This window comes from Melospiza melodia, chromosome 1 (genome assembly GCF_035770615.1).
Source record: "Melospiza melodia melodia isolate bMelMel2 chromosome 1, bMelMel2.pri, whole genome shotgun sequence".
NCBI lineage: Eukaryota > Metazoa > Chordata > Aves > Passeriformes > Passerellidae > Melospiza > Melospiza melodia.
In genome coordinates this window covers 174,299,893-174,318,049 of record NC_086194.1, presented here as the reverse complement: position 1 = coordinate 174,318,049, position 18,157 = coordinate 174,299,893, and the positions used below count along the sequence as shown (strand labels likewise).

The following is an 18,157-nucleotide window of genomic DNA, read 5'->3' as shown; positions in this document are numbered from 1 at the left end:
CCACAGCGTTAGGACGGGGGAGACTGGGACAGCTCAGCACCATGGCAATACGCCAGAGACACCACAAGGACCTGCAGGTCACCCCAGGGACACCACAAGGACCTGCAGGTCACCCCAAGGAGCCGGGGAAACCCTGGGCACCCCCACCTTTCAGAGAGGCAGAGAGGGCACACCCACCTTTCTCCTGGCTCCGCAGCAGCAGCTCGTACTTGTGAGTGCAGGCGTTGTAGTCGCGCTCCACCTGCAGCCGGTCGTCGGGCTGGAAGCTCTGCGAGTCCTGGCTGTCCCGCAGGAACTCCTGGTAGTGCCTCTCCAGGCTGGACAGCACCTGGCGCACCTCCTCGGCCGGCAGCGTGCGAAACTGGGGGGGATACGGCCCTGTCAGCCCTTGCTGGGACCCCCGGGACCCCCGTGGGGCTCCGAGACCCCCGGGAACTCACCGTGACCTGCGTCCAGGAGTGGATCTGCTGGATGTCCCGCATCAGGTACTGCCAGGCGCGGAGGCTGCGCAGGTCCTGGTGCAGCTGCTGCCACAGCCCCAGCAGCTGCTGGTGGGTGCCCTCCAGCCTGTGGGGATGTGGAGTTAGAGGTGGGGGGCACACAGCGGGGACACCCGGGGGGGGTGCAGGGTCACCGTCCCCACCTGTGCACGGCATCCAGAGCCTCCTTGTTGGGGGGTGGCAGAAGGAAGCAGACCGAGGGCACGACGGCCTCGCTGCCTGCGGCGCTCAGCACCCGCCACTGCTGCGGCTGCGCGTGGTTCACCAGGGCACAGGTGTCGTTCTTGTGCACGGTCACCTGCGGGGCAGGGGGACAGGGTGGGGTGTGGGTCTTGTGTCCATCTGTGCCTCTCCCATATTCCCCAGTGCGCCCCCATATTCCCCAGTGTCCCCCCATATTCCCCAGTGTGCCCCCATATTCCCCAGTGTCCCCCCACATTCCCCCATGGGCCTGGTGCGGTCTCACTCTGGGTGGGGGGCCCTTTGTGTCCCCCCTTGTGTTTCCTCCATGGGGCTGGGGCAGCATCAGAGCAGGATGCTGGACCCACCACGTCCCCCCACATCCTCCCCAGGGGGACCAACCCCAATCCCAGCCTCGTGTCCCCCTCACCTCCATTTGCTTGTAGTCACAGACGGCCTGAATGGGGGGCCGGCCCTGCAGGGGCGTCGAGGGGCTGCGTGGCTTCAGCTGCACGATGGTCCTGGCACGGCGGGACAGAGCCCCCAGCTGCGTCCCCAGCTCCGCCAGCTGCTCCTTCTGCTCCTGTGGGGCAGGTTTGGGACACCTCAGGATTTGGGGTGCCCCCATGGTGTGGAGGGGCATCAGAACTTTAGGGAGGTACCAGTTTTTTTTGAGAGAGCTCAGAAATATCAGGAGGTCCCAAAGGGTTTGGGAGCTCTTGGGATTTTGGGGGTATTCTGGGAGTTTGGGGAGGGGTCAAAAATATGAGGCAGGGGGGGGTCACCCCAGTCTGTTGCAGCAATGGACATGTTGGGGTCACCCTAGGGTCTGCAGTGGGATGGGCACCCCAATGTCACAGACATCTTTTATAAAAAATCCTTTTCTTCAGATTTTTTTCTCCTGAGAAGCTGGGAGGCCTCAGGAACAAAATGTAAACAATGATTATCTGCTGCTGTGGGATGCAACAGGTAGATCTTTGATCGGCCCACGTTAGATGTTTGTGATTAATGGCCAATCACAGTCCAGCTGGCTCGGACAGAGAGTCCGAGCCACAAACCTTTGTTATCATTCCTTTCTATTCTATTCTTAGCTGGCCTTCTGATGAAATCCTTTCTTCTATTCTTTTAGTATAGTTTTAATGTAATATATATAATAAAATAATAAATCAGCCTTCTGAAACATGGAGTCAGATCCTCGTCTCTTCCCTCATCCTCAGACCCCTGTGAACACGGTCACGCCCCAGCACTCTGCAGCTGGACATCCCAGGGGCTGCTGTGGGACTCTGATTTTGGGGGCTGCCACCTCAGAGTTGCCAGGGGCTGGGGTCACCCTGCATGTGGGGTCAGCCTGGGGCTGCCATGAGGCTGGGGTCACCCTGGAGGTGTCACCCTGAGGATCTTGGGGGGCTCCACTTGGGCAGCCCCTGGGCTCCCACCTGCCCTCAATACAAGGTCATGCAGCAGGGTCACCCTGCAGATCTGGGGAGGGTCATCCTAAGGGTCCCCCCGGGTCTGGGGGTCTCACTGGGGGTCTCCCCAGGGTCTGGGGGTCCCCCCGGGGGCCTCGGGGGTGCCCTCACCGCCAGGTCCTGCAGCAGGTCCTCGAGGCGCGTGGCTGTGGTGCCGCGGTCGCAGCTGAACTTGCGCCGCATCGTCTCCTCCGTCTTGCGCAGCAGCTCCTCAGCCTCCCGCACCTCAGCAAAGAACTGGGGGGGCCAGGGGTCAGAATTGGGGGTCACGCCTTCCCTCCCACTCCCAGCCCCACCCTGGCATCCCCCGTACCTGGAAGTAGTTGGTGTTCTCCTTCAGGTGGGTCTCGATGCAGCAGCAGAGCTGGAGCATCCAGCTCCACTGGGTCTGCAGCGCCGCCAGGAACGCCTGGGGGGAGCAGGGGGGACACCGGGGCTGGCACCGAGGGCACCTGCACCGCTACGGGGGCTGACACCCTCACCTGACCTGCAGCCACACCTGCAGCCACACCCGACCTGCACTGACAGCTCTAGCCTCACCTGCACCCACACTTGACCTGCAGCCACACCTGCAGCCACACGTGACCTACAGCCACACCAGTGACCCCGAGTGACCACTGCAACCCACAGCAGCGACCCCCAGTACCTGCTGCACTCCACACCAGGGACTCCCAGTCACCACTGCACCCCACACTGCTGACCCCCAGTGCCCACTGCACCCCCCACGGCTGACCCCCAGTGCCCATTGCACCCCACCATTTGCCCCCAGCCCCTCTCATGCCCAGCATTCACCCCCAGCCCCTCTCACGCCCCGCATTTGCCCCCAGCCCCTCTCACACCCCCCATTCGCCCCCAGCCACACACCCACCTCCAGGGTCTGTGCCCCGGGGTGCTCCTCCCGCAGCAGCCGCTCCCCCGAGGTCCGCAGCTCCTGGATCCGCCGCTCCCGCAGCTCCAGCTCCCGCATCAGCGCCTGCGGCAGGGGCAGGGTTCACGCTCGTGTGCACGGCCAGGGGGCAGGGCTCACACTCGTGAGCAGGGCCGGGGGGTTGGGTCGGGGCTCACACTCGTGTGTAAGGCCAGGGATTCAGTCAGGGCTCACACTCATGTGCACAGCCAGGGGGATGGGGAAGTTCAGGGCTCACACACATGTGTAGGGCCAGGGGGCAGGGAGGGGTTCAGGGCTCACACACATGTGCACAGCTCTGTGTGTATGGTTACAGCTGGGGCTGTGTGTGCAAGGGGGGCTCTGGGGGTGCTCAGAGGGTTATGGGGGCTCTGGGTGGGGGGGCACATGGGGGCTCAGTGCTGCAGAGCAGGGAGGGGACCACGGGACACAGCCATGTGTGTGTGGGGATGGCACACGTGTGTCTGTGTGTGTGTCTGTGTGTGTGTGTCTGTGTGTGTGTGTGCATCCATGGGTGTGTCCACGTGGAGCAGCTGTGTCCTCCATGCGTGTCTGCCATGCCTATCTCTGTATCCATGTCCATGCCCATCCCTCTGCCCATATAGTGTCCATGCCCATCCCCGTGTCCGTGCCCATTCCTATACCCATGTCATGTCCATTCCCATGTCCACATCTGTCTGTGCCCATCCCTGTGCCTATGTCATGTCCATGCCCATCCCCATGTCCATGCCTGTGTCTATGCCCATCTCTGTGCCCATCCCTGTGTGCGTGTCCATGCCCTTCCCTGTACCAATGTCATGTCCATGCCCATCCCCATGTCAACGTCCATGTTCGTTCCCATCCTTGTGCCCATCACTGTGTCCGTGTCCACGTCCTTCCCAGTGTCCATGCATGTGTCCATGCCCATCCCTGTGTCCATTTCCATGCCCATCCCTGTGTCCATGTTTGTGTCTGTGCCCATGTTTGTGTCTGTGCCCATTCCCGTGTCCATGTCCATGCCCATGCCCGTGTTGTGTCGGTGCCCGTCCCCATGTCCACGTCTGTGCGCATCCTCATCCCTGTGCCTGTGCCCACGCATCACCCGCCGTGCCCGTACCGAGTAGCTCTCCTTCTTGGCCGCCATGGCGGGGTTGTTGTGGCTCCAGTCGAAGGCCACCTCCTCCTCCTCACGCTCGCTCAGCCACAGCAGCTCCTTGGTGGCGGCGCTGACGAAGCCGTGGAGGCTCTCCAGGTGCCGCAGCCGCGACTTGGAGGAGTTCTGGGGGGCACAGCGGGTGGTTTGTAGCTGCATCCTCACCCTGCATGGCCCCACCCCACAGGGCTGCCCCCTGCACACCCTCTGTCCCCCCTCATCCTCCTCCCCACTTCCTCCCATGTCCTGCATCTTCCTCTCCACAATCATGCCCAGCACAACACCCCCACCATTGTCCCCCCTCCTGTCACACCCTCCTCCATCAGGTCACACATCCCCACCAGGTCCCCCCCCCCATCTCACATCCCACCAGCAGGGCCCCCTCATGGCATATACCCCCTCCCCAGCAGGTCCCCTCATGTCACACACCCCACTGACCCCCCAGCATTGTCCCCCCATGTCTGCCACCCCCCTGACCCCCCATGTCACATGTCCCCAGCAGGTCCCCTCATGTCACACAACCTCCCGTTCCCCCAGCAGGTCCCCTCATGTCACACATCCCAGGCCACACGTCCCCAGCAGGTCTTCTCGTGTCTATGACCCCCCTGACCCCCCAGGCCCCACGTCCCCAGCATTGTCCCCCCATGTCACACACCCCCTCACCCCCCAGGCCATTCATCCCCAGCAGGTGCCCTCATGTCACACACCCCCATGACCCCTCACGTCACACACTCCCCTGACCCCCCCGGCTACACATCCCCAGCATTGTCCCCCCTTGTCTGCCACCCCCCGGCCCCCCATGTCACACACACCCCATGACCCCCCAGGCCACACGTCCCCAGCATTGTCCCCTCATGTCCCACACCCTCCTGACTCCCCATGTCCCACACCATCCCCATGCCCGCCCCCATCCCCCTGCACCCCTCGGGGCTCACCAGCAGCTTGGCGTACTGCAGCTCCAGCTTGCCCAGGCACTCCCGGTAGGCGCCGCTGGGGCCAGGGGACAGCTGGCTCTGCAGGGGACACCATCAGCTCAGGAACCCCACCCCAGACACCCCCTGCACCCCACAAAGGGAGCGACAGAGGGGACTCGAGGGGAGGGCAGGGCACCAGGGTGCAGGGGCTGGGGGATGCACTCGGGTCACGGTGCCCCCCACCCTCGTGGGGTACCCCAGGACCTGGGGGGCTCCAGAGCTTCAAGGACCCCGAGGCACAGAGCAAAGGTAGCCCCAGGAAATGCTCAGGAGCAGGGGAGGGAACAACAGCACTGGGGGGACCTCTTGAGGCAGAGTGGGGACAGCCCCAGAGGACCCCCAGGACCTGGAGATCCCCAACAACCTGCAGGGTCTCACCCTGTCACTCCCAAAACCAGGGTGTCCCCAGCACCCAGGGGTCTCACCCTGTCACTCCCAGGACCAGGAGGTTCCCAGCACCCAGGGGTCTCACCCTGTCACCCCCAGAACCAGGGTGTCCCCAGCACTCAGGGGTCTCACCCTGTCACCCCCAGCACCCCGGGTCTCACCTCATCAGCCCGTGCCCGCTCCACCTTGGCGCGGAACTCCTCAATGGCACGGTGCAGCCCGCGGTGGGCGCCCAGGTGTGTCTCCACGGTGGGCAGGTCGGCGCCCCACTCGGCCGTGGCCACCCGCCGCTGGTTCTCCTCCACCCAGGCCAGCAGCTCCTGCAGGTAGCGCAGGGGAGCGTCGTCGGGCTCCGGCCGCCGCTGCTGCTGCGCCGCTGTCACCGCCACGGATGTCACCGCTGTCACCGGCGCCCCCGACTTGAGCCGCAGGTTGTACTCGGTGCGGATGGACACCAGGCGCTCGTGCAGGCGGTACACGCTGCGGGGAGGGAGGCGTTGGTGGGGCACAGGGGCCGTGGGGGGCTCGGGGGGCAGGGGGAGATTGGGGTGCACGGGGGTGTCAAGGGTGTACAGGGAACATGTGGAGTTTGGAGTGCACAGGGGTTGTAAGGGGGTACAGGGAACACGGGGAGTTTGGGGACATGAGGAGATTTGGGGTGCACAGGGATTTTACGGGGGTACAGGGAACCTGAGAAGTTTGGGGACATGAGAGGGTTTAAGGGCATGAGGAGCTTTGGGGTGCACAGGGGTTGCACGGGGAAGAGTGAACATGAGAGGGTTTGGGGACATAAAAAGTTTTGGGGCACATAGGGGTGTCAAGGGGGTACAAGGAATATGGGGAGTGTGGAGGCATGAGGAGCTTTGGGGTGTACAGGGGCTGTAAGGGGGTACAGGGAACATGAGGGGTTTGGGGATATGAGAGGCTTTGGGAGCACGAGGAGCTTTGGGGGTGTGAGGAGCTTTGGGGTGCACAGGGATTTTAAGAGGATACAGCAAACATGAGGAGTTTGGGGACATGAGAGGGTTTGGGGATATGAGGAGCTTAGGGGTGTACAGGGGTTGCAGGGGGTGCAGCAAATATGTGGAGTTTGGGGGCATAAGGAGCTTTGGGGCACACAGGGATTTTGGGAGGTACCGGGAACATGAGGAGTTTGGGGTGCACAGGGATTGCAGGGGTGTACAGTAAACATGGGGAGTTTGGGGGCATGAGGATCTTTGGGGTGCACAGAGGTCAGAGAGAGCTTTTGGGGAGAATATGGGGGGGCTTTAACGGGTACAGGGGACATGGGGGACATGGGGGGCATGGGGGTCACAGGAGGCTTTGCAGGGTTTTGGGGGACATAGGGATGGCTGGGGGTGCAGGGAGCATGGGGGACATGGGCAGCATGGAGGACACGGGAGACATGGGGGACACAGAAGGACAAGGAGGGCTCCGGGGGCCCGTACCGACGGTACATCTGCTCGCCCTGCGGGTGCCGCCCGTCCTTGAGGGTCTGCACGTCGTTGAAGAGCAGCCGGATCATGGCATCCGCCTTGTCCAGGTCCCTCTCCACCTCTGCCGCCTTCTGCGGCGCCTTCCCGGCCGCCAGCAGCCGCACGTCCTGCGGGAGGGGCAGGGACCGTGAGGCCACCACGGGAGGGGCACGGCCGGGGCTGTCCCCCTGCCTCGGGGCCGCCGGCACTCACCGCCTGCAGCAGAGCATCCGCCTGGTTCAGCTGCTCCTCACAGAGCCCCGACTCCATCTGCAGCTTGGTGACCACGCGCTGCAGCCGCTCCAGCCTGCGGGGACGCACAGAGGGACACGGTCAGCACGGATCGAGTCCTGCCCAGGAGCAGCTGTCCTGGCTGTGCTTGGCACGGGTCCATGCTGCATCTTGCTATCCTGCTCCCCATCCCGCTCCCAATCCCCCCATATCCCCATCTTCCCATCCCCATCCCACTTCCAACCTCAACCCTAATCCCCCCATCCTCATCTTCCTTTTCCCATCCCTATTCCCATCCCACTTCCAACCTCAACCCCAATGCCCCACATCCCCATCTTCCTTTTCCCATCCCTATTCCCATCCCACTTCCAACTTCAGTACCAATCGCCCTCATCCCATCTCATTTCAATCCCCATCCTGCCCCCCATCTCACCCCCATCCCATGCCACCCCAATCGCCCTCAGCCCCATCCCCGCTGTCCCCGCTGCTGCCCCCATCCCTCCGCTGCCGTGCCGTGCAGAGCCGTGCCGTGCCGAGCCGCGCTCCAGGCCGGCCGCAGAGGTTTCCCAGCAGGGGCGGTGACTCACAGCCCTGCGGTTCCCCCTCGGGGGGGCCGGGACACCCCACCCGGGCCCAGCCCCGCGGTTTGGCAGCGGCAGGGGGGTGTGGATGCCAGCGCGGCCCTGCCCGCCCCCCCGGCCCCCCCGAACTCGCCTCTCGAACTCAGCCCGCAGCAGCTTCTCCCGCTCCAGCACGGCCACGTGCAGCCGCCCCCACTCCTTCTCCACGTCCAGGGGGTGGTACCCGGGGGGCACCTTCAGCTGGCCCGACTGCACCGCGCCCTGCACGGCCCGAGTGTCACACACGGCCCGAAGGGGCAAGAGACACTGCCGCGGGACCCCCGGAACTGCGGGACTGTGACCCCTTGGGACCCCCGGCACCCCGGGACTGTCATCCCCTTGGGACCCACCCCACATTCCCCAAGACCCATGACACCCCAGGACCCCCGGCACCCCGGGACTGTCATCCTCTTGGGACCCACCCAGGGCCCCCCAGCCCCGCAGGACCACCATCCCCTTGGGACCCACCCAGAGCCCCCCAACCCTTCAGGACCACCATCCCCTTGGGACACATCCCCAGCTCCTCGGGACCCCTGGCTACGAGGATCCCCACCCCTCAGGACCCGATATCCCCAGGGTGTCCCCCTCAGGCCCCACATCCCCTTGGGACCCCGAGCAGCCATGACCGCCTCCCCAGAGCCCCTGGAAGCCCCCCCGCAGCCCTTGGCCGTACCTCCAGCGCCTGGAAGATGGCTTTGGAGCGGTTCTTGTCGGCCTCCCGAGCCGGCAGCTCCGTCTCCTTGAACTTGAGGAACTGGCGCCAGAGGATCTGCCGGGAATGGGGTGGGGGGCACAGCTGAGTGGGGACCCCCAGCCCCAGCTGCTGCCCCCTCCCCAAGCGCCCGCCCTGCCCAGCTGCAATTTTCCATGTGTGCAGAGCCGCGGGAAGGAAGTGGCCGTGCTGGGCTTTGCCAGCGGTGACTCACGGCACAGCCAGGCAGGGTGAGTCACAGGGCTCCCCCCTTCATGGGGCACCCGGCTCTGTCCGGGCTCGGATCCCCAAACCCTGCAGACCCCCACACTGGCACCAGAGGGGGCTCCGTGCCACAGCCACACCCAGGTCACATCGTGGTGACTCATGGCATGGCACAGCTGGCCCTGTGCTGGCAAGGGAGCTGCCAAACTGGACATGAGCCACTCATGGTGGGGCTGTGGCCGGCTGGCACCCCTCACTGGGCATGAGCCACCCACGGTGGGGCCATCGTAGGATTCTGCCACCCACTGCCCCAAATACCAGTGGCTCCCAGGACCAGCAGCACCATCCCTGTCTCTGTGCCCATCCCCGTGCCCATGCCAGGCCAGCAGCACCATCCTTCTCTCTGTGCCCATCACTGTGCCCATGCCAGGCCACCAGCACCATCCCTGTCCCTATGCCCATTCCCGTGCCCATGCCAGGCCACCAGCACTGCTCCTGTCCCTGTCTCTGTGCCCATGCCAGGCCAGCAGCACCGCTCCTGCCCCCATGGCCTCACCTCGATCTCCTCGTAGCTGGCAGGGAGGCGCCGCTCCTCGAAGAGCGCCGAGTGCTGCCGGCTCCACTGCAGCAGCCCCGTCACCACCTCGTAGTACTCCTGCCAGCGCAGCTGCAGCTCCTGCGCAGGGGGACACGTGTGGGGCTGGCTGTGACACGCCAGGGGGTGGCAGCAGAGGGGTGACACCCCCGGCACCCCAAACTCACGTTGGCCTTGACGCCGTCCTGCACCTCGGGCACGCGCGGCATGGCGTCATACAGCGAGGACACGTAGGTGATGATGGACTTCTCGTCGGGCTGCGCCACGTCCACGTCTGTGGGGAGAGAAGGGGTCAGGTGAGGGGAGGGAAGGGGCTCTGACACACCAGGACCCACAGGAGTGGGACCATCATCCTCTCAGGACCGACCCCATATCCCCCAAGACCCCTGCAACCCGGGACCCCCGGCACCTTGGGACTGTCATCCCCTTGGGACCCACAGCCCCGGGGACCATCATCCTCTCAGGACCCACCCAGAGCCCCCCAGCCCTGCAGGATCATCATCCCCTTGGGACCCACCCCATATCTCCCAAGACCCCCAACACCCCCGGAACCCTGGGACCATCATTGCCTTGGGACACATCCCCACATCCCCGAGACCCCTGACACCCTGGGATCCACATCCCTGGGACCACCATTCTCTTGGGACCCACCCAGAGCCCCCAACCCTTCAGGATCATCATCCACTTGGGACCCACCCAGAGCCCCCCAACCCTTCAGGACCGTCATCCCCTTGGAACCCACCCCCTGTCCCCCAAGATCCCTCACCCCAGCCCGTACCTTCGGGGTCCAGCAGCCGCGTCACCCCCAGTTCCCGCTCGGCCACGGTGAAGGCCTGGTCCAGGTTCTCCAGGTTGTTCTGGCGGTACACCCGGCTCATGTCGATCAGCATTGGCCTGTGGGTGGGGGGCAGCAGGGGTCACTGGGGCTGTGGGGACCCCAAAACCCCGAGGAGAGCAGGTCCCCCCTTTTCTGGGGGTGCCTCATCTGCCTGTACTCCTGCCTGGCCAGCCCACACCCCACACCAGGGGCACTGGTGGCAGGGGAGGACCCCAGAGCCAGCACAGGGACAGGAGGGGCTGGGGATACACGCAGCCCCCAGTGGGAACACCAAAACAGTCAGAGCCCCCATGTCCTGGGAACTGGGCACCCCAACGCTGCATGGGGCTGGCACCCCTATCCCCTGTGGGGCTGACGCCCCAATTCCACGTGGGGCTGACACCCCAGCCCCATGTGGGGCTGATCCCCTAATCTCCTGTGGGGCTGACACCCCAATCCAATGTAGGGCTGGCACCCCTATCCCCTGTGGGGCTGACACCCCAATCCCACGTGGGGCTGACATCTCAGTCCCCTATAGGGCTGACACCCCAATCCCATGGGGGGCTGACACCCCAGTCCCATGTGGGGCTGACACCCCAGTCCCATGTGGGGCTGACACCCCAGTCCCCTGTGGGGCCGGCACCCCAATCCTATGTGGGGTTGACACCCCAGTCCCCTATAGGGCTGACACCTTGGGCTCCCCTTGGGGGTCTATGGTGGGGCCAAGCTCAGTGTGGCAGTGCCGTGGTGCAGAGCATGGCACAGCTGGCTCATGGCACACCTGGCACCTAGCACAGCTGGCACCTGGCACAGTGCAGGGGCCTCCCCCCATCCGGCACAGCCCTGCACATATTTGCACTCCCCAAAAGCACGCAGAGGTCGCAGCAGGACCCGTGGGGACCTGCCTGCCACCGCCCCAGCACGCCAGCAGCGGGAACGGCACTGCCAGCATGGCTGATGGGCTGGGACTCGTCAGGAGCACGTGCTCATATTGGCCCAAATAAGATCAGCGCAGCTGCCCCATGAGCATGGGATTGGCAGAGCTGCCCCATGAGCCCACGCCTGCCCATGGTGTGGGTCACACACATGGATCACAGGCAGCACAGCTGCCCCATAAGCAGCTGTCATGGCTGCCCCATGAGCCCACGCCTGCCCATGGTGTGGGTCACACACACGGATCCCAGGCACCACCACGGCACCCACCTGTGCCGGTGGATGATGGCGTTGAAGAGGCGCCCGTCCCGCCAGCTGGTGGTGAAGTTGTCGCAGCGCAGGCCCTGGTAATCCTCCACCATCCGCTGGGACCACAGCAGCAGCTTCTCCTTGGCTGTCATGTCCTCCGACTGCCCGGTCACCTGGATGTCTGAGATCTGCCAGGACACAGCTGTTAGTCTGGAAACTGGCACGGTGACACTCGCTGCGTGGCCACAGTGACACCACTGCTGCCCCATTGGGGACCAGACCGGCCCAGGGAGGCCCCCAGCCCCACAAATCCTGGCCCCTTGGTCCCACTGTCCCATCCCCACCCCGCCAGGCTCACCTGGAAGTGCAGGATGATGGTCCAGATGAGCCCCAGTGTCAGTTTGGGGTTGCCGTCGGCGATGTCATCGTTGCGGATGTTCACCAGCTTCACCTGCAGCACAGGGCACACGCAGGTCAGGCACGGGACAGCCTGGCACGGCACAGCCCCGGGGGTTGTGGGCAGCCTGGGGGTCCCTTCCCCTCCTCACCTGCCGGTGCTTCAGGTAGTTGAGGGCAATCTGGACATTCTGCAGCTTGTGGAAGCGCATCCGGCCCTTCTCCCGGGGCTGAGGAGGGGAGGGACAGGGAGGCGGTGAGTGCAGCCACACACCCCTGCTGTGTCCTGCCACCGCGGCCCTCCTGTGACACCAGGACACGGTGCCACCACCCCGTCCTGCCATCGCGTCCTGCCCTCAGCCCGGCGCCACCCGGCCCGTCCCAGCAGCGCCGCACATGCCGATGGCACCCACCCACGGCACCGCCCTCGCACTTTGCCCCTTGCGGTGGGGACGCTCCCCGTGCTCCCCCCGCGGACCCGGCGGCACCGGCTGTTCCCACGCCCCGCCCGGCGGCACCGGGACCAGCGGAGCCGTCCCGGGGGGAGCTGAGTGTCCCAGTGGCACGGCAGGCACTGCCCGGGCGGGACTGGCCTCAGTGCCAGCACATCACGGTGCTCACAGTGCCGCTGCCCCATGGCCACGGTGGTGCCTCGCCACGCAGCTCCCCAGCATGCTCCAGTGTCCCCCCAGCAGGACCAGGAGCTGCCAAGAGGGGTGAGACCCCAAACTTGTGGGTCCTGAAGTCCTGGGTGCTGCCCCACATGTTCCTGCCCCACGGCAATGCCAACATTCCACCAGCTGAGCCCAGCTTTGGCTGCAGGGAGAGCTGGGGACTCCATGAACCCCCTGGTGCCACTCAGCCACGGAGCAGGGTCACTCCTGTCCCACAGAAAGGGGCCACCATGGACCCCACTCTGCAACGGAGCAGGGTCACTCCTGTCTCACAGAAAGGGGCCACCATGGACCCCACTCTGCAACGGAGCAGGGTCACTCCTGTCTCACAGAAAGGGGCCACCATGGACCCAGAGCCACTCACGGCCAGGGCCAGCCCTAGGGTGAGACCCCGGGAGTTGGTGGCCATGTGCCACCCCCTTGCGAGCCACCCCACGGAGCCAGCAGCACATCCAGCTGTGGTGCCAGGAGCGAGTCCAGCTCCAGCAGGGCGGGATCGCTCCCAGGGATGCTGCTGGTGGAAGATGACTTTTCCCTCTTGCTGCTGCCACTGAGTTGTGGCCCAGGGAAACCCACCCCAACAGCTCTGGGCATCGGGGGGGCACCAGGACAAGGCAGAGCATGCAGCAGAGCCCGGGGGCGGCACCGGGACAGGCGCGGCACAGGGCACGGGCATGCAGACCGTCCTGGGACATGCTGGGCACCGCTGTCACAGCTCCGTGCCGTGCGGGGCCGTGCCGAGAGCTGAACCACTCACCAACCGCAAGGTCCGCAGGACGTCGCGCTCCCGGGGCTGCCCCGGCCGAGCCGAGCCGAGCGGAGAGGAGCAGAGAGAGGAAGAAGGAGGAGGAGGAGGCAAAGGCGGCGGTGGGCCGGCGCCAGGAAGCAGAGAGGGCACCAAAGCAAAGAGAGGTTAGAGGCGGGGGGCGCGGGCACTCCGCGGGCACCGGGACGGACGGACCGACGGCCAAGCAGGAAGAGGGGGAACAGAGGCAGGCAGCGAGGGGGAGGACGAGGATGAGGATGAGGAACGAGGACGGCCGGCGGAGGGGTGCCAGCACGAGGTGGGGACAGCGCGGGGCAGGGCAGAGTGGCACCTACCAGGGTGTCACCCGACAGCACCTCCAGCAGCGAGATGAGGTTGTGCCCGTCCCGCAGGTCCTCGTACAGGTCGTTGACATGGCGCTGCGCCTGTGGGGACAGTGACAGGGGCGTGTCAGGCGGGCTGGGGACAGCTGAACATCCCCCCCACCCAGCCAACACCCCGGTGGGTGCCCAGTGACCCCCCCAGTACAGCGGGTGCTCACACACAGCCCCAAGTGCAGCTGGTGCCCCCAGTGCCACGATCCCCAAAAACACACACAGCAGCTCCCCCTGTGCCAGGATGGATCTGGCATCCCTCTGGCATGCAGAAACCCACCGTGAAGGGCTCAGACCCCCTGCCCACTGTGAAGGGGTCAGACCCACTGCCTACCACAGTGGCAGCCCCAGGGTGTGCAAAGAGGAAGAGCGCAGTGGGACAGACAGACAGAAAAAGAGAGGAAGAACCTACCTCTGGTCGCCAGTGCTGCGCAGGGCAGAGAGAAGAGAGCAGTTAGGAGAGAGCTGAGAGGGGACCCAGCATGGGCAGAGCGTGGGGGCACCACGGTGGCACTGCAGGGTCAGGGACGTGTGGAGACATATTGGGGGGGCTGGGCCGTGTCCCAGGGTGTGCCAGGCGCCAAGGTGGGGCTCTGCCTGTGCCAGGGAATGGGGGCTGGAGGGGTGGGACAGGACTGAGGGCATTAGAGCACAGGGCACATCTCCAGGTGCCAAGGGCACCGTTCCCTCCTGGCATACAGGGAGGGCAGCAGGAGGGCAGATCCCAGCTGGAGGGCAGATCCCAGCTGGAGGACAGCTGAGAGGCCTTGGCCAGAGGTGTGGCCCAGGAGCACCAGCACCAGGGACCCTCCATGGCCATGTCCTCAGCTGTACCAGCACAGAGGGCTGTGGCTGGGGGCGATTTGGGGCAGGGGACACTGGGGCAGTGGTGCCCGCTGGACTGGCAGTGCCCATACCTTGATAAGGTGCTTGTTGACCCATTTGGTGAAGGTTTTCTTCTGGACACGATCTCGCTCATCTGCAAGAGAGGAGAGGCACGGGTGAGCTGGAAGCAGCGGGGTCTTGGCACAGCAAAACCAGGCCCCGGCGGTGGCACCGCAGGGCACGGCTGGCGCAGGAAGCGATGAGCCAACTGCTGTGGGGAAGCACGGTGACTCACGGGGGTGTGGGGAGAGGAAACAGCTAACGGGGACCGGCCCCGGCGTGCCAGCACCATGCCAGCACCAGCCAGCACCCACCAGCACCTCAACACTGAGATTAGATCAGTTGGCCAGGGCTCGGTGCTAATAACGCCGAGGGTGCAGGTTCAACCTCAGTACGGGTAAATTAAGGGTTGGACTTGGTGATCCTTGTGGAGCTCCTTTCAACTCGGGATATTCTGTGCCCCTGTGACTGCAGGGAGCAGGAGATGCCCACCCAGCCCCAAGCCCGCTGCACTGCTGTGAGGAGCCCCAGCCCTGCTCTGGGCTCGGTGGGCACGGACTGAGCAGTTTGGGCATGGCACGGACACAGGGACATGGGGTGCTTGTCCTGGCACAGCCCCAGCCCTGCCCTGGGCTCGGTGGGCACGGACTGAGCAGTTTGGGCATGGCACGGACAAGAGGCCATGGGGTGCTTGTCCTGGCACAGCCCCAACCCTGCCCTGGGCTCGGTGGGCACGGACTGAGCGGTTTGGGCATGGCACGGACACAGGGTGCTTGTCCTGGCACAGTCCCAGCCCTGCCCTGGGCTCGGTGGGCACGGACTGAGCAGTTTGGGCATGGCATGGACAAGAGGCCATGGGGTGCTTGTCCTGGCACAGTCCCAGCCCTGCCCTGGGCTCGGTGGGCATGGACTGAACAGTTTAGGCATAGCACAGACACAGGGACATGGGGTGCTTGTCCTGGCACAGCCCCAGCCCCACAGGCAGGGCTCTGGTGGGGCACACACGGGATCAAGGTGAGCCCACGCACCGTCTGCACTGCCAGAGCCCTGGGACACCCCAGGACATCCCCACACCCCCAGGATACCCTTCTGTGTGGGCACAGGGCCAGGCAGGGCTGCAGTGAGTCACGGTGCTCCCTGCCCGCTGCCCTGTCATTAGGGGATGGCATGGGAACGCTGACGCATGGGATGGGAACCCGGGATTCCACAGGACCCACCCCACAGCACCCGCTAACCCCCCACACCCCACTGCCAGCACCCCATATCCCCCAGCACCCCGCTAACCCCGCAGTGCCCCATACCCCACTGCCAGCACCCGCTCTCCTGTCCCCTGCGTCCCCAGTGTCACCACCAGTGCCGCACCCAGCCCGCTGCCCCAGAGGGCTTCGGAGGGCACAAGTGCCCCCCATTCACACACGGGGCGATGCCACCGGAGCCTCGGCAGCCGCGCCGCCCCCCTGCCCTGCCGTGGCGAGCCGGGCGCTGCGTGCCGGGTCTTGCCCCGCCGCAGCGTGCCGGGATCTGCCCACGCGGCACCCAGCGCCCAGAGGCAGCGCTCCCCGCCGGCGGAGCGCCCCGGGATGCTGCACAGCCCCAGGAGCCCCGCGGGCGCTCAGCGGCACGGCCAGGGCGTGCCGGGCCAGGAGCGGCCGCGCTATACGAGAGAGAGGAAGGAAGGAAGGAAGGAAACGTGGGGCGCAGTGCGCGCCGAGCGGGGGGCACCGACACCATCCCCGGCACCCGCGCACACCGCGCTGACACCCGAGGGGTCCCCGGAGCGGCGCCCACCCCCCGGCGGCGGCACAAGGACAGCGCGGCCAGGCCGGGGCGGCCGAGCAGGGCGTGGCAGGAAGAGAACGAGGGCACCGGGATGGAGCTGGGCGGCGGCCGGGGGGTCTGCAGCGCTCTGCCCCATAGCCCCGGCGTGGGGGTCTGCCCCACAGCCCGGCCCGCAGACACCGCCCCAGAGCGGGGGTCTGACCCACAGCCCGCCCTGGGTACACCAACCTGGGACACCGCCCCAGTATGGGGGACACCGCTCCGGTGTGGGGGTGGCCCCACAGCCTGCCTGGGGACCCACAGCCCCGGGAACAAGGACCCAGCATGGGGGTGTCCCCCCAGGAACCCCGGCCCGGCGTGGGCTCTGTCCCGCAGGCTGCCCCGGGTGGAGATGCGATGGCGGGCGGCCCCCCCATGCTCGGTACCTTTGCGGCCCTCGGCCGCCCGCAGCACGGCCAGGTACAGGTTGTCCTCGGAGCCCGTTCGGGCCGGAGCCTCGTCCGAGGTGCGGCGCGGGCGGGACATGCTGAGTGAGCCCCGACACGGCTGAGCCCGACGCTGCTGCTCTGCCCTCCCGCTCCGCCGCCCGTCCCGCCGCGAGTGGGGCGGCCCGGGGAGGAGACGGGGCTCTCTCCCCCCGCCCCACGCCCCACGCCCCGACCCTGCCCACAGGAAACTCCTGAGCTTTAACCCTTCCCTCGCTGCGCCTGCAGGCGGGATGGGATCCACGGAGCAGCCACGGGGAACCGGCACCCCCAGCTCCACACACCGGGCCCGAGACCCCCAGATCTGCAAGCGTGGGGAGTGGGACCCTCTTCCTGAAGATCGGGGTGCTGAGAAACCCCTCACCCCTCACCCAGGGCAGCCAGACTCCTGCCCCACACCTCGGGGCGTTGAAACCCTCAGGAGCACACATCTGTGGGAGTGGGACCCACAGCCTGGGGCTGTTGGAGCCCCCCAGTCACCACACCTCAGCACCACAGGGTTTCCAAGCTCTGGAGGCTCAGGTCCCTCAGGTTTCCAGGTCAAGACCCTCCTTGCCCCTCACAGAGGGTTCCCAGAACCCCTCTGGCCTCATGGTCAGGAGCTCCCCAGCACCTCAGGCCCCAGATGGGACCTTCATTTCCTGTGGGGGTTTTGGCACCGCCCGGTCCCACAGCCCAGGGACCACACCAGGACCCCCAGCACATGCCCTGGAGCTGTAGGACCCCTGCTCCCCCCACGTGAGGCTCAAGGTGGAGCTCAATCCCTCAGGTGCATCAGCCCCAGGTCCCACATTTGAGGGGCTCAGACCCCTCAGGGTTCAGGGTCACAACCCTCAGGGCTGGAGGATCCCCAGGATGGGAGACTGAGCCCCACAGACTCCCCCGGGTGCCCCCATGCACACACCAGCCCCAGCAGCAGCACTCCAGGACAGCACCCCACACCCTGCCCTGTGCCCCACAGCACCCACGGGCTCTCATATGGGGTGGGGCATTGCCAGCAGGGTAGGAAACCCCCTCCCCACGGATTCATCGCCCACCGCCCTCCCACAATGGGTGACAACGTCAGCTGAGGGGGACCACAGGGTAAATCCAGGGCTTGCGCCCCTCTGGGGGCTGCATCCCCCCACGACGTCCCTGCCCGGGGACCCCCAGGGTGGCTGAGAACCCCCAGCCCTTGGGGTGACACAGAGCTGCCAGCCCTGCCCAGGGCAGCACCCGTGTCACCAACGTCACCAACGTCACCCACGTCATCCACGGCAGGGGTGGTGGCAGCTGCTGGGGAAAGGGCAGCCGTGGGTGCCCTGGGCGCTGCCAGCCTGGCATAGCCAACACCCCAATGCCTAGGTCTGCACCCCAATATCTATGTCTGAACCACGCAGTATCCATGTCTGCACCCCAACACACATGTCAGGG

General features: G+C 65.8%; 1 protein-coding gene across 1 annotated transcript in view; it reads right to left on the bottom strand.

Moving 5' to 3' along the window:
* Window positions 1-18,157, bottom strand: part of LOC134419370 (plectin-like) — a 98,736-nt gene that overhangs the window by 60,046 nt on the left and 20,533 nt on the right. Inside the window, exons 2-23 of the mRNA XM_063158507.1 lie at window positions 14,513-14,574; window positions 13,557-13,646; window positions 11,934-12,011; window positions 11,744-11,836; window positions 11,407-11,573; window positions 10,165-10,280; window positions 9,554-9,660; window positions 9,348-9,467; window positions 8,549-8,644; window positions 7,970-8,097; window positions 7,238-7,331; window positions 6,998-7,152; window positions 5,711-6,029; window positions 5,124-5,201; window positions 4,153-4,314; window positions 3,018-3,122; window positions 2,463-2,558; window positions 2,261-2,386; window positions 1,111-1,263; window positions 644-798; window positions 441-567; window positions 178-361 (exon numbers count right to left, since the gene is read on the bottom strand). Coding sequence (XP_063014577.1) covers window positions 178-361; window positions 441-567; window positions 644-798; window positions 1,111-1,263; window positions 2,261-2,386; window positions 2,463-2,558; window positions 3,018-3,122; window positions 4,153-4,314; window positions 5,124-5,201; window positions 5,711-6,029; window positions 6,998-7,152; window positions 7,238-7,331; window positions 7,970-8,097; window positions 8,549-8,644; window positions 9,348-9,467; window positions 9,554-9,660; window positions 10,165-10,280; window positions 11,407-11,573; window positions 11,744-11,836; window positions 11,934-12,011; window positions 13,557-13,646; window positions 14,513-14,574 — 2,811 coding nt within the window. The remainder of the gene's footprint in view (window positions 1-177; window positions 362-440; window positions 568-643; window positions 799-1,110; window positions 1,264-2,260; window positions 2,387-2,462; window positions 2,559-3,017; window positions 3,123-4,152; window positions 4,315-5,123; window positions 5,202-5,710; window positions 6,030-6,997; window positions 7,153-7,237; window positions 7,332-7,969; window positions 8,098-8,548; window positions 8,645-9,347; window positions 9,468-9,553; window positions 9,661-10,164; window positions 10,281-11,406; window positions 11,574-11,743; window positions 11,837-11,933; window positions 12,012-13,556; window positions 13,647-14,512; window positions 14,575-18,157) is intronic.